At 41.7% G+C, this 14,098-nt stretch overlaps 1 protein-coding gene across 1 annotated transcript in view; it reads left to right on the plus strand.

Annotated features, from left to right (window-relative positions):
* The window catches only part of DRC11 (dynein regulatory complex subunit 11), a 119,154-nt gene that overhangs the window by 57,678 nt on the left and 47,378 nt on the right, over positions 1 to 14,098 (plus strand). The window contains exons 7-8 of the mRNA XM_074144753.1: positions 1,219 to 1,303; positions 10,413 to 10,535. Coding sequence (XP_074000854.1) covers positions 1,219 to 1,303; positions 10,413 to 10,535 — 208 coding nt within the window. The remainder of the gene's footprint in view (positions 1 to 1,218; positions 1,304 to 10,412; positions 10,536 to 14,098) is intronic.

Raw genomic sequence — 14,098 nt, forward strand, 5'->3', positions numbered from 1 at the left:
ACTTTTACTTTTCCGATTCTCTCCTCCATCCCAACTCGGGGAGGGGAGGAGGGACACGCGAGCAAGCGGCTGCATGGTTCTAACTGCTGGCTGGGGTTAAACCATGACACAGTGACACCCCTTTGTTCATGCAAACTGATTTCTAGGAACGCAGTGACCAAAGTCTCACCTCTTTTTGCATATAGAACTAGTAATTGTTGAACATGCAAGTCAGAGCTTACAATCAGACAAACGAGTTTTTTATTCTTTTGTAATCCGTATTACATGAATAGTAACTGGGGATCCAAACGGCACACGTGGTACTATAGAAACATAACTGATGCTCTGTTCCAAGGTTCTCAGCTTAAAATTGAGCCTACTGCTTAACAGTAGACTAGGAAAATCCCTTAAGGTACCAGTTGTCTTAAAAAAAATGAAAGCAATTTTTTATGAATCACATTGACATTTCTGAGCTATTTTCTTATCAAGGGAAATTTCCTTCAGAGGGAAGGTTACCGTTCTATTTGAAAGTAGCACAAGTATTTTTCTGCAGCATCAGAGTTTTATTTGGGACAGAAAATCTTCCTGATACTACCAAAGAGAAAAATCTTACCGATATAATCCAAAAAGCTACAAAAGTGAAATTCAGTGAAAGAGTCTTATCATTATAAATGGCCTTTGGACTGTAGTTATTATTTTTGTCTTTTAATCCTTCTGAAAGGTCTGGAAGCACCCTATGTTATCTAGGCCATCCATGTTACCTTACCACAAAGCCCTTAAATTTCTCCCTCCCCAGCTTCCGTCACCACCCAATTGTGCAACTACATTGGAAAATTTTGAGGGTGGAGATTCTCAAACAAAAATACAACCTGGAATTTGTAGACCAAAACCGATTTAAATAATTTTTTATTTTTTTTTTTTTTAAATGCTGGATGTTGAAAGCAGAGAGTAGAGCTATAAAGACTTTAAGCTAAGTCTCTTGGCTATGAAATGATGCGCAGTCTTAAGAAATTCCTTAAGAACTTCCAACGTGCGATAGGCTGCAGGGACAAGAGCCAGGCTGGTAACCGTTTTAATGCATTTCTTGGACAAAAAGCCACTGTCATAGGAAGCAATCCAGCTCTCTGTTTTTGTGTAAGAGGTGAAGGAGGGTATGATTCCCCACCATCTAACATCTTTGTCAACCAGGTGAACAACTACGGATTGTAATTCCTTTCCTATCTTTTGTTTCTCACACAGGCATATCATAGGCAAGTTTCCTGACTATCCTACTAAAGAGGCAGGCGGTTCAATGGCTATGCTTTCTCAAAAAACTCCAGAGCAGGTACTGTCACTCCTCTAGTGAAAAAGGTTAATGGGATTGGGGAAGGAATGGCCACAAAACATGTCAGTTTATTTACGTAGCAATTTTTCAGAACAACGGCCTCTAGAACTCCAGGAGCCTTGTAGTTAAAGAGCTTTTTGCTACAAATGAATGGATTGTTTTCTTCCAAGGTAGATCACAAAACTCACGTACCAAATTTGTTCCCTTTTGGGATGTGCATCCACTTAGTCATGGCAGAAGGTGCTCAGGCACTCAAGTTACAGACATAAATATCTGAGGGAGCTAAGAAGTAAGGGCTGAGCTACAAAGAGTTGCTCTCCTGTTGCAAAATCCATGTAGTTAGACTGGTGCCAGCTACTAGTAGAAATATATATTCCAACAGTTTAAAGAACCTTGGTTTACAACAGGTATCCAAAGCTACCCCAGAGGCTGAAATTGGTTCCAGTGTGTTTGTATTCAGTATCAGCACAGTCTAGCAATAATTAGTTTAGTTTAAGCAGAGAAGAGTGTCTTACGCAGGCAGGCCTAAGCCTTGATTTACTGCCAAGCATCCATTAAGCAAGCTTGAACAAGGGGCACATTCGAGCAAAGGAAGCATCTTAGTTTATTTTAAGTATTCTTGCAGTGAACTCAGATGTTTTCCTGGTAAAATCTCTCTTCTGACCTCTCTTGCTAATAGAAACGGCTGATAATCTCTTCCCCTGATCATCCCCTCTACAACTCCCTGAAAGGAGGGTGTAGAGAGGTGGGTGTTGGCCTCTTCTCCCAAGGGAATAATGACAGGACCAGAGGAAATGGTCTGAAATTGGGGCAGGGGAGGTTTAGATTAGATATCAGGAAGAATGACTTTACTGAGAGGGTGGTCAGGCACTGGAACAGCCTGCCCAGGGAGGTGGTGGAGTCGCCATCCCTGGGGGTATTTAAGAAACGTGTAGACGTGGCACTTCAGGGCATGCGCTAGTGCCTGAGATTGTTGGATTGGGTGTTTTGTTTTGTGTTTGGTTGTTTTTGTTTGCTGGTTTGGGATTTTTTTGTTGGTTTTTATATTTTTTTTTTGTGTATGATTGGACTCGATCTCAAAGGTCCCTTCCAACCATGAAGATTCTGTGATTCTGTGATCTGGGTGTCACACAGAGAAAGCCATTAAAACCAGTTGAAGCAGTGAAGGCAGTGTCTGGCACTTGGACCCAGTTCCACTCCCCACAATAATCCTAGCAGGACGATGAGTCTGTGGAGGGAAGTTATAAACAGGAAGCCCTGCACACAGGAGCAGGATTTGTCCCCTGAGTGAACCAGACGTGGTGGCTACCGGTGGGCTATGACAACTAAGCTGTCAAAGACTGACCTCTGTAGTCCTTAAAGCTTCCCTGTTGAGGCAGACTGTTGTGTTCATTAGCTGCCTGCAACCGATGATCTAACACAGGTATGGTAAAACAATATTTTGAATTCAGTCCTTCCTGGTATCACAGTGAAAAGCTTGGGGCGTGCTAGCAGCATATGTGGTTTGACAGGATATAAATACAGACTAGCCCAGCATCAAGCACAATACCCTAACTATTAGTTAAATTGCTTACAAAAGCGCGCAAGAAAAACGCTACAAACAGCTCTCTGTGCCTCACTAAAACAGAGCTCTGGGCATGCTCCGGGTTTTAGCCAAGTTCAGAGTACGCTAAGGTCAACCCCACCGGCCTCTGTATCTAAGCCACACTGTTGTTCAGCCCCAGACAGAGTGAAGGAGACCCATTGGTTAAGTTTTCAGCTACTAAAGTAGAAACACATGCCAGAGTCAAGAAGGCTTTGTTGGCTGCTCTGAGCAGCAGGGGAGCCACCCAGCAAGTATGGCTTATTGCAGGAGAAGGCTTCAGGGGACTTTCGGCTAATTAGATCTGCTACCAACAAGGATAAACACAACTCAGAAAGAAAACATTACAAGAAATTATACTGAGCAGAACTGGATATGGTAGTAGATTCTGGAGGAATATATTCTTCCTGTCCTCCTCCTGTCTTTGAATTCCTACCTTCAGCTATTTTGGTGTCTTTCCGGGGCATCTGCTTTCTCTTTGCATTAAAAAAAAAATAAAATAAAGGAAGCCAAAAGTATAGTCCCTGAAAGAAAAAAAATGCAACTATTTCCCAGCAAATTTTCACTAGCAATTATCTGATTTTCCAAGATATTCAGGCCCATTTTTTCCCTCCCACTTTAGCCAGCACAACCCAGAGCAGAATGTGTTTCACATAACCTTAACAGATACTCAGAATACAGTTGGCAAAAGAAAGTTCAGTACGTTCATGATTTTACCTGAATGTCAGACAAGTAAAGTATTTTTTTGTTCTTCTGAGTCAGCCTGCATATTAAAAATCCCTAAGGCAACTGATTTTGTTCCACACTGGTCTACTGGGCAACATAGTAAATGAAATCCTGGCCCCATTGAAGTTAATGGGAGTTTTGTCCTTGACTTCAGGGGAGACAAGATTTCACCTCTTGTATATATTAGCTTCTGTGAATGGGTTGGTTACTCCCAAGTTAAACTCCATGAAAAAATCAAGACCGAACTGTATTTAAAAAGTGAGCATTTTATAAGACTTAGGTAAAGACACTTTGGGGAAAATAAAATACAAATTAATCACTTCACGAACCATTGCTGCATTATTATATATTCTATATTTCTTTATCCTTTGACAACTCTGACCTTACTTGACTTTGTAATGTAGCTGGCCTTCTGCACAAACTGCTTTCATGACTTTTTACAAATACCTTTCAAAAAGATATGCCAGAGAGATTCCAATGCAAAGTACTTGGTGGTATGTCAGAAAAATAGGTACTGTCTCTTTACTGGGAAGAAGCTTTTCTCTACATACCCTTCAAGAGAAATTTAAGATTCGGAGACATCTTTTTAATCTCCCTGCATCTGTTCCAGATGTCTATCCCTAATGGTTTTTTGTTTTGCTCTGAAGATAATCATCACATGTGACAATTTTTAGCTTTGCCCTTATACTGCTGCCAACAAAATTATGATCTCTTCCTGTTGTTCATTAAGACTCATCACCATGAAAATAAGCCAAGAGAGTTGCCATTTAGCAGACACATTCCCCCTCTCTTCCAATATTAGGTCGCTTAATAGATAAAAAAAGATGCTTACTTACCAACATTTTGGTGGTACAGTCAATTGCTGTATGGAGGACAAAGTCATTTCCACATTACTGTAATCACAGTATCTGATCCAGCAGCATCTAGAGAAGGGGTGAGAAAAAGTTATGTGTTAGCTGCCGTGCGAACATATGCTCCTGATCCTTGCTTGGCACTCTGTACAATGCTACGCTGCTAATTAATATTCATTATTACCAACAGCTAAAGATCCCCATGAAGCCCAGCAATCCGTTTGATTGTAAATGGCAGTGCAAGAGATCCCCAATAGTTAGTTAATATTTAATTAATATCTCTGACTATTTCCCAGGTAGGGACAGTAAAATGCTATTATGTGATCAAGTACTTCAGTATTCACACACACACCCAAATATCTTACTTTTACCAAATGAATGTATCACAAGTAGCTTTAAAGTGTCAGAGAAGGACTCAAGAAGCTCCGGAGTTGTACTTTTTTGTATCCAGCATTTTGCAAACATACTTTTATCCTGACAGCAAATACACCATGCGTACTTTTCAGTAATAGAAGTAAATGCCTACAGTTATGCTCACCTTTATTTCCTGTGTTCCACACTATTCTGGTTGCTTGTTTAAGAAATTATCAGGCCGGATTTTCACAACCGCTAAACACACAGTACCATCAGCTGGAGCTGGGCACCTCAAAGCCTTAAAATATTCTGATGATTTCAAGTTAACCATGCAGGGTGACAGAAATGGTACTCGGTCTCTGTTAAGATACACAACGGGCAGATGGATTCTACCTCCGGATGATTCACTGTAATGAAGCCATTCAGCAGGTAGGCTCCTAGTGCAGCACCTCTCCACTGCCCATGATCATGAACTCACAGAATCACAGAATCTTCGTGGTTGGAAAGGACCTCTGAGATCACCGAGTCCAACCATACACACACAAAAGACCCTCACAATCTCGGGCACTAGAGCATGCCCTGAAGTGCCACCTCTACACGTTTCTTAAATACCCCCAGGGATGGTGACTCCACCACCTCCCTGGGCAGGCTGTTCCAGTGCCTGACCACCCTCTCAGTAAAGTCATTCTTCCTGATATCTAATCTAAACCTCCCCTGCCCCAACTTCGGACCATTTCCTCTGGTCCTGTCATTATTCCCTTGGGAGAAGAGGCCAACACCCACCTCTCTGCAACCTCCTTTCAGGGAGTTGTAGAGGGCAATGAGGTCCCCTCTCAGCCTCCTCTTCTCCAAACTAAACATGTGCAGTTCCCTCAGCCTCTCCTCCTATGACTTGTTCTCCAGACCCCTCACCAGCTTGGTGGCTCTCCTCTGGACACACTCCAGCAGCTCAATGTCCTTCCTGTAGTGAAGGGCCCAGAACTGAACACAGCAGTCGAGGTGCAGTGTTCAGAGGCACGGTCACTCTGTTGGCTGAAGTCTGGAGTCTAGGTTGTATGCCTAAAGCCAGGCAGTATCAACAACGCCTTTTCACCTCTACCACCCACCTTACCTAAAAAAACAAAAAAAAAAACCAAAAAAAAAAAAAAAAACCAAAAAAACCCGAACACTACACTGAGCAAAACTAACAGATTTTTCATGAACGCATTCAATGGAGACTAATGTTTTGAAGTGTTTGCCAGAAAACAAACAGAAGAGTGAGGGAGTTTAACTGGCGAGTTCAACTACATTTGGACAACATAGAATCATAGAATCATTCAGGTTGGAAAAGACCCTTGGGTTCAAGTCCAGCCATCAACCCCACTCTACAACGTTCTCCCCTGCACCATATCCCCCAACACCACATCTAAACGGCTCTTAAAAACATTCAGGGGTGGTGACTCAAACACCTCCCTGGGCAGCCTGTTCCAGTGTCTGACCACTCTTTCTTTGAAGAATTGTTTCCTAATGTCCAGTCTAAGCCTACCCTGTTGCAGCTTGAAGCCATTTCCTCTTGTTCTATCATTAATTACCTGTGAGAAGAGACCAGCACTAACATCTGACAGAAGGAAAAAGACCCAGAGCGTGTATCAGTCATGGACTGAAACCCATGACAGTCAACTAAAGCCAACTGTAAGATTTTGCAAGATCCTATAAAACTGTGAAATCCCACCCAACGTTTTGAATGCATTCCTGCAAGAAACAGATCACTGAGGTTGTTTTTAACAGCTTAAGCTTTGCTCGCAGGTGCATATCCCAAAATAAACAACACTCAAGAAATGCTTTGCCAGGAGAACACTACAGTGTTAAAAGCTACACAGGTGGATTTGCCTGTGAGAGGGAACGAATCCAGGACACTGGTTCTCAGCTAGCTTGATAGCACAGAGTCCTAGGCCCACCATGATGAAAATAACATCTCCAACTGGCAAAAAAAAAGTAATATCACCTCACAGGAATAAATCAGCCTATAGGAAGAGCTGTAATTATGCATCCTCAAGCTAGGGGAGGGGGCAGGATAGCAAGGAGCATGTTTACAGCATACAGCATGTTATGTACAACTGACACAAAAGTGCAGTCCAACACGTGGCACAGTACGCTGGGACATGGGGATGGCATCTCTTCCCATCTCAAACAGTCCTGTTTTCTTGAAGAAACATATTTTTTTTTGTCTTAGATTTCAATATAGTTTCTTCCTGTAGAGTTAATACTCAAAGAAAACACATTTTCCCTCCTGGAACACTAGGCTAGGTGCATATGAAGTGTTTCCATTCAAAATGGTTTTACAGCCAGATCTACAAGGCTCTGAGGCTGTCTCTCACCCACTGCAGCTGGAGATCCAGAATTCCCAAACTCATGCTATTCCTACATTTCATTTATGTCCACAACACTAACAAATAAAAGAGGTTCGAGTAACGTCATCTTTCAAGGGATGAGGGAAGGGCTTATTCTTGAGGAAGAACATTTAGCTCAAGTGTCAGCTTGCCTGAGCCAACACCAAGCTTTCTACAGCTGAAGAACATAGGACATGAGTGAGTCCTACTGGCAGCTGGGGGTTTTCATGTACTTGGCTCATAAACCAACATCAGGCATTTCCATTCATAAGCTACACTCAGTTTGAGTGCACCTCTCTTTCCCCAAAAAAGGGGGATTTGCACTTCAAGAGTTTGGAAACACACTTGAACTGATGTAGAACAGAAAAAAAAAAAATATTATTAAGAGTTTTCTAAGTGCTATCAAAATCATTTCAAAAAGAGGCAACCTAGCAAAGAAAAGGGCAGTCTAAAATAATTTGGGAAGACATCTGCTTTTATTTCCACTATGAAGTTTTCTTCAGGGGAAAAAAAAAATGTATTATAATGTGGGTGAATTTCTTAGTATCTTAAACTAACCTTTACTTGCCCTTCCCTTTCTTTCCTCTTCTTTTGTCAGATTCTTCGGGCATCTTCTTTTAGCTGGACGAGAAATTGTTCTGTATAGAAGAGTACAAACTATTCAAGGTTAGGTACGCTTCACCCCAGCTCCCAGTCCTCTGCAATTATGAAGCTGCTTAGAGCAGAGGTGAAAGCAGAGCTGGAGAAGCTGCACCAAAGGAGTATAGAGGAGAAGGTGTATCTGACATGGAAAAGGAAATATTATATTTGCTCTGTCATTCTCTTTTGGGAAACAGAGAACCACTTCAGAAAATTCAGACTCCACATGCTGATGGCATTGCTAGGGAGCATTTGGAATATGTCACCAAAACTACTTGGCATCTCAGACTACATATACGTTGCCAAGGCATCCAGGAGAGAGACTGTACAGGTGTTATTTGGATGTATGCAACCTCTGTCTGCAGTCACTGTGCATGTCCTGGCTTTTTGTGTTACTGTACATTACACTCAGTGCTCAGTTTTTCTCTGTTCCCTATCTGAGTAGTTACTTGAAAACTTAGCACCGTAACTCATACTGCAGTTCTGAAAATAGTAAACACAAATATTTTTTCTTACAAAACTGATGAAGGGAAGGCAGAAGTATAAGGACAATTCAACAATTCAGTCCCATTATAGCAGGTTCACGAGAACAAAAACTCTATTTAACCCCTTTCAGTACCGTTCATCCGTATAAAAACACAAAAGTAAGTCATTCCAGTCAGAGTCTGGATATAAATATCCAGATATATAAATATCTGCTCAGTAGAACTCAAAGACACTGCTTAAAACCTTTTGTCAATTGCATGTGTACTTACAGGTATCCTGCTGCTCACAGGTATCCTCCCCCTCTGCTCTGCCCTGGTGAGGCCCCATCTGGAGCACTGGGTCCAGTTCTGGGCTCCCCAGTTCAAGAAGGACAGGGAACTGCTGGAGAGGGTACAGCAGGGGGCTACAAAGATGATGAGGGGCCTGGAGCATCTCTCTTATGAGGAGAGGCTGAGGGCCTTGGGTCTTTTTAGTCTGGAGAAGAGAAGGCTGAGGGGGGATCTGATCAATGCCTATAAATACTTCAAGGGAGGGTGTCAAGAGGATGGGGCCGGTCTTTTTTCAGTGGTGCCCAGGGACAGGACAAGAGGAAATGGGCACAAACTTGAATAGAAGAAGTTCCACCTAAACATGAGGCAGAGCCCTGGAAGAGGCTGCCCAGGGAGGTGGTGGAGTCTCCTTCTCTGGAGACATTCAAAACCCACCTGGACACGTTCCTGTGCAACCTGCTCTGGGTGGACCTGCTTTGTCAGGGGGGTTGGACTTGATGATCTCCAGAGGTCCCTTCCAACCTCATGTGATTCTGTGCTGGATAAACCCACTGCTGAGATGCTGGAAATGGTTACGGTTACCCTTTGGTAGGCAGTCAGAGCAGAGGGTGGAGGTGACAAGGTTGGATTTCTGGCAGGGTACTAGCACTCCAGTAAAGGATACACTTTGAGTAGCTCTGTTGGTTTTGGATACGAAGGCCTGCTGGGACACTAAAAACCTATTTTGAACTCTAGTCAATCTGTTAATCTATTCCCAGGGAATGCAATGCTTCACTGCTTATCACTGCAAGATATGACTGAATGGTGCTTGGGGTTTAAATTACCATATTTAATTAAATGTAAGATACTGAAATGCTTGGGGAAATCTACTAATGAAATCTCACTGGCTGCTAAGCAAAGCCCTCATTGTTGTTCCCCTTCCGATGTCCAATCTTCAAAGCATTAAAAGGCATTCTTTAGAAAACAAGTATTTTTACTGTTACAGGAAACATGTCTTACAATTGGAAATTTTTTATTTTCTACTCTTCCATGGTACTGCCAATATTAATGGTCCGTTAATAAACTTCAGTGGCCACAGATTTTCTGATTCACACTCATCAGTAGATGATCTTACAAAAGAACACAATGAAAGGTGCCTTGAAACAAGAGAATGGTAGGAGCAGCAAGTTTCACCCTTCGCCTTTTTCGCATAATAAATGGCCAGGAACTAAAGTTATGGAAATTGATGGAGCTGTATGATTGCCCATGCTGGGCAATCTGTGTGTATCTGTCAGAGTTTGTCACAATATCTCTATTGAATCTCTCTCGCCCACTAGAACAATTTCAGTCTTGAGCCACATATTGAAATTAGACGTGCCTCAGGGCAATCTCTCAAAAATCCATCTCTATAAAAATCAATCTGCCTTAGAAACACTACGACAAATTCATAATCTGAGTCCAAGTCCAGAGGGAACTTTAAGTTGTGTGTCATTAGGATATTACGCATCTACGTGGTTTCAGGAATTGGTCTTACTCCATAAAAGCCCTAGCAGCTTGGAACAGAAATCGCCTCTTTTCCAATGATATATTGAGACAGTCAGCACCTGTGTTAAAATTTGCAGGTGGGAGTGCCCTCAAGCATAAGTTAAAAGGACTTCTCTGTAATGGTCAGCCATTCTGGAATTCAGAGAGGGCTACCAAGAAATGTGTCTTGGATGTTTCTCCAATATTGGAAGGCTGAAAGCGAGGGAGGAAAAATACACACTGCTTCATAGCTCTTACAGAACATGTTTAACACACCTTACACGTGAAAATATTTGACCAGCTCTTCACATTCCTTTCCATCTCTTTCAGGTCGCTGCAGAACTAGCTGCCAAAAAAGAGATGGCTTTGCAGAAAAAAGCCGAAAAGGAGAAAAAAGAAAAAGGAGGGAAGGAAAAAATGAAAGGGAAAAAACCACAGAAAACTGGAAAGAAAGTAAGTCTTCCTGCAGTGAAAACAGTTAGTTTATGAAAACACAGCCGAAGCGTGGGCAGAGGCTATTAATTTACATTAGACTGGTCACTAAGGCTTCAGGCGTGGGTTCAGGGGATAGAAGAACTGGCTGAGGCCAGTGCCTCTCAGTCTGTCCATTACCTTGATGATTCTGGTCACCCTCATATCTTAGGAACGACCATTTGCATGGCCATGACTCAGCTCAATGGGAAGAGCTGATGTAGGTGCAGACTGCCAGAGACGAGTGGAAAAATACATTTTATCCCAAGAAATACACTTTGCCAAGACAGTGTGCATGCACTTTTAAAAGCACTGTTGCTTTTTTTTGTGCAGACAACAAAATGGTACCCAGCTACCAAACCAAGCATTTCCATTTCTAGTGTTGGGTACAGAGAAGTTACTAGCTGCCATCACTTCACACAAGAACTAGGAAATTAGAACCTTAGTCTCGGTCAGATACCTTTGTAAGAGCTCACATATATTTCAAACTAAATTATAAGTATAGTGTTCCATATAGGCCAGCTGCATCTTTTGTACTGCAAGCCAATATTTTGTAAGCGTGTAAATAGCAGTCGCGCATTTTCAGTCCACTTTCTTAGGCTATGAACTCTTTGCTTCAAGTCACAGTGGACAGCACTTAAGGTATGATATATTCCCTGAAATCTTTGATATACTAAGGTCTGGTTTCACAGAAGGTATGCTTCCAAATTATTTCAGGAGCAACCTCATTGAGGTAAACACCTGTGAAACAGAGCAGTGACCAAAGGGCATCTCTAAAAGCGAGCTATGCAACAAAAATTGTAGGCTTTTGCTGAAGCAGCAACTTTTGTTTCTCATTTACTTTATAGTATAAACAAAGTTGAAACAATTTTTTTTTTTTTTTTTTTTTTAATAAGAGTCATTTATCTCTCACCAAGTACGTGGAGGAGAAGGGTGAGTTTTCTAGGGCAAAGCGTACTCCTCACTGCAAGTTTTACACAAATTATTTTTAATTCCTAACCCTGGAACAGCCATATAACAAAAAAAGATGCTTTTCTTGGACAACATCCATCACCGTGGCCAAAGGTCTCCTAACAGCTAGCGGGGAACCTAAACTACATGAACTTAGGAAGCTTAGGTCTAGTTAACTTGGAGGTAGATATCTAAGTGTTAACTTATAACTTAGATAGCATCTTTGCCAGATGATGCTAAAACCACTGTTTGGATCATATGAAACTAAGTTTGGGGCTTCAGGATGGCTTGGGATTTCCCCCCCCCCCTTTGTAAATCAAGATGCACAGCAGGCTGAAGGAGCGACACACATACGTGTCTTTTCCAAGCTCTTTAAGCTTGATCTTGCACTACCAACTAGGAAGGGTAGTGGCTGCTCCTGTGCAAACAGGAAATGTTTTAAATTCTGGTCACGCATGTCTTCAGACAGTCGTTTGTCATCAGGGTGACACTGTCACAGGGTGAACTATCACAGGATTAGTGAAGGCATCATACTGCAAGCACTGGAAGGTGAAGTGAAGCTGGTACCACTTCACTGTATCTTAGTGGCAGAGCAGAGCCAACCTGAGGGAGCAACAGAGGAGAAAGAGGAGTGTAATGCCTGCAGACCTAAGCCAAATAATACTGATACCAAGTTGTTTGCTGTCAGTAACACTTGTAGTAACGTGTATTAGTGCTGAGTTAACTCTGTAGGACCATTTTCAGGGTATGACCCTTTACATCAGCACATGCACTGAAGAACTCTATGGGAAAGATCAGATAAAGTACATGTATGAAGGCAATAGCTTAGAAAAGCTTTTGAGGTCAGAGACTTTAAAGACCATTGTCATTCACATTTATAGGACCCGGTAGCATCTCAGGCAGCCCAGTTCCTTTGGGGGATGTTCACGAGGGTGTCCTCTGATGGCTTTGCCCTTGTCCTGTCCTTGCTCCTTCCCAACTCAGCTGGCCCAGAATAAAGGCCAGTGATGCCTCTGGTCTCACACAGGCAATGGAAGAGGCTGCTCCAGACACTTCAGTCTAAGTGAAAGTGAGATGCTAATGTTCAGGCACACTAAAAATGCCAAACTCAACCTGAGCTTTTGAAACGAGATGGCAACTCACCCATCTGCTCAAAACCCCTGACTTTCACAGGATAAATTTGATTCCTTGTTGGTTTTGCACATTTCACTAGATAAGAACCAACAATACCAAAAATTAATCTCAATTCCCTCACAGCCTCTGCAAGGTTGTTTTGAAATGGGGTGAAATAACAGGCTAGAGCTCTGGGGCTTTATGACTTCATGTCGTTCTCATCTCTTCAGCCATCACAAGTCCTGTCAAGTAAAATTCTGAGCCAGGTTCTCTATGGTTCATTGAGAAAGAACAAAGGAAACATTCTCTCCAAGGTTATAATACTGACAGGGGGAAAAAAATAGTATCTAAGACGAGTTGAGAAGTATTTGGAAAAGTTCTAACAGCAGGACTCTTATTAAAATAAGTATAGGCTATAAGTCATAGTAATGCAGGCAGAAAAAAAAAGCCCTGCTCCTAACTTCAGCTCTTAAAGAAAACAAAAGTTTGATCCCAGAAGGAAATTTAAATATTTCTGAAAAGCCTGATAGCGATCTTCAAAAAGGCGTATTTTGTATCAAAGTAATTTCGTTTTCTTTCGTTTTCTTTTCTCTGTAAGGTGCTGATTTGATTTCCCATTGGGCACCTAAGAGGAAAAAAAAAAAAAAAACCACACCACACCAAGAAAAACCTTTAGCACTGTATGATCCCTCTTTTCAATAGCAGAACCTGTTAGACCAGTCTGGACTGCTTCACCCAGCAACGAGCTGCAACCCGTCTCGTTTACCCAACCTGAGCAAGGCTCTGCATCCCTAGATTTCACCCAGAAGCGTTTAACAATGAGGAGCATTTTGTCCTTAGCGAAACCCATTAGCAAAATCTCCATAGCAAAAGCACACAATGGAGTCGATTCAAAATTTTCCCTGCTGTTGAATGAGAATCACCTTGTGTGGGCTCTAGGCTTTGGAAAGCTTCGGAAATATATTCAGAGTGTTATTTCCATATCTCTGCTTAGATTGAAACACGTATTGTTGGTTCAAGGTGTCTTAGCGCACTTGACACACAACAAGCATGGAATCAATCAACTGAACATAGAAAAATACATCAACTGACTTCAAAGGAAAAGAAGTCCTTTGTATTACGTTGACTCTTACGCTGTTAATAGAGGCAAGAGGGACTGCAGAAGAGCATTCTGCAACTGCCCTTGAAACAGTGGTTTTGATTAAAATCAATGAAACTGACACAACAATATTATTTACATCAGTGTATAAAATCATTGAAGCTAGTAATTAAAACGATTTATTGGCTTATTTGTTACAATAAAAGAAACATTAATGTGTCCTATGCTGTTAAGAGGCTAAAAATGAGTAACCCATTTTTAGGCTGTTCTGGGGTAGAGGGTTTTTTGCCTATGTTTCTAAATAGTTAGCAATTATCAGTGTTTCCTCTTAGAACATCATGATTTAATAATTTCCTATAAAATATCATGGGAGAGTGTTTAA

This window comes from Numenius arquata, chromosome 3, assembly GCF_964106895.1.
Source record: "Numenius arquata chromosome 3, bNumArq3.hap1.1, whole genome shotgun sequence".
In the NCBI taxonomy this organism is placed as follows: domain Eukaryota; kingdom Metazoa; phylum Chordata; class Aves; order Charadriiformes; family Scolopacidae; genus Numenius; species Numenius arquata.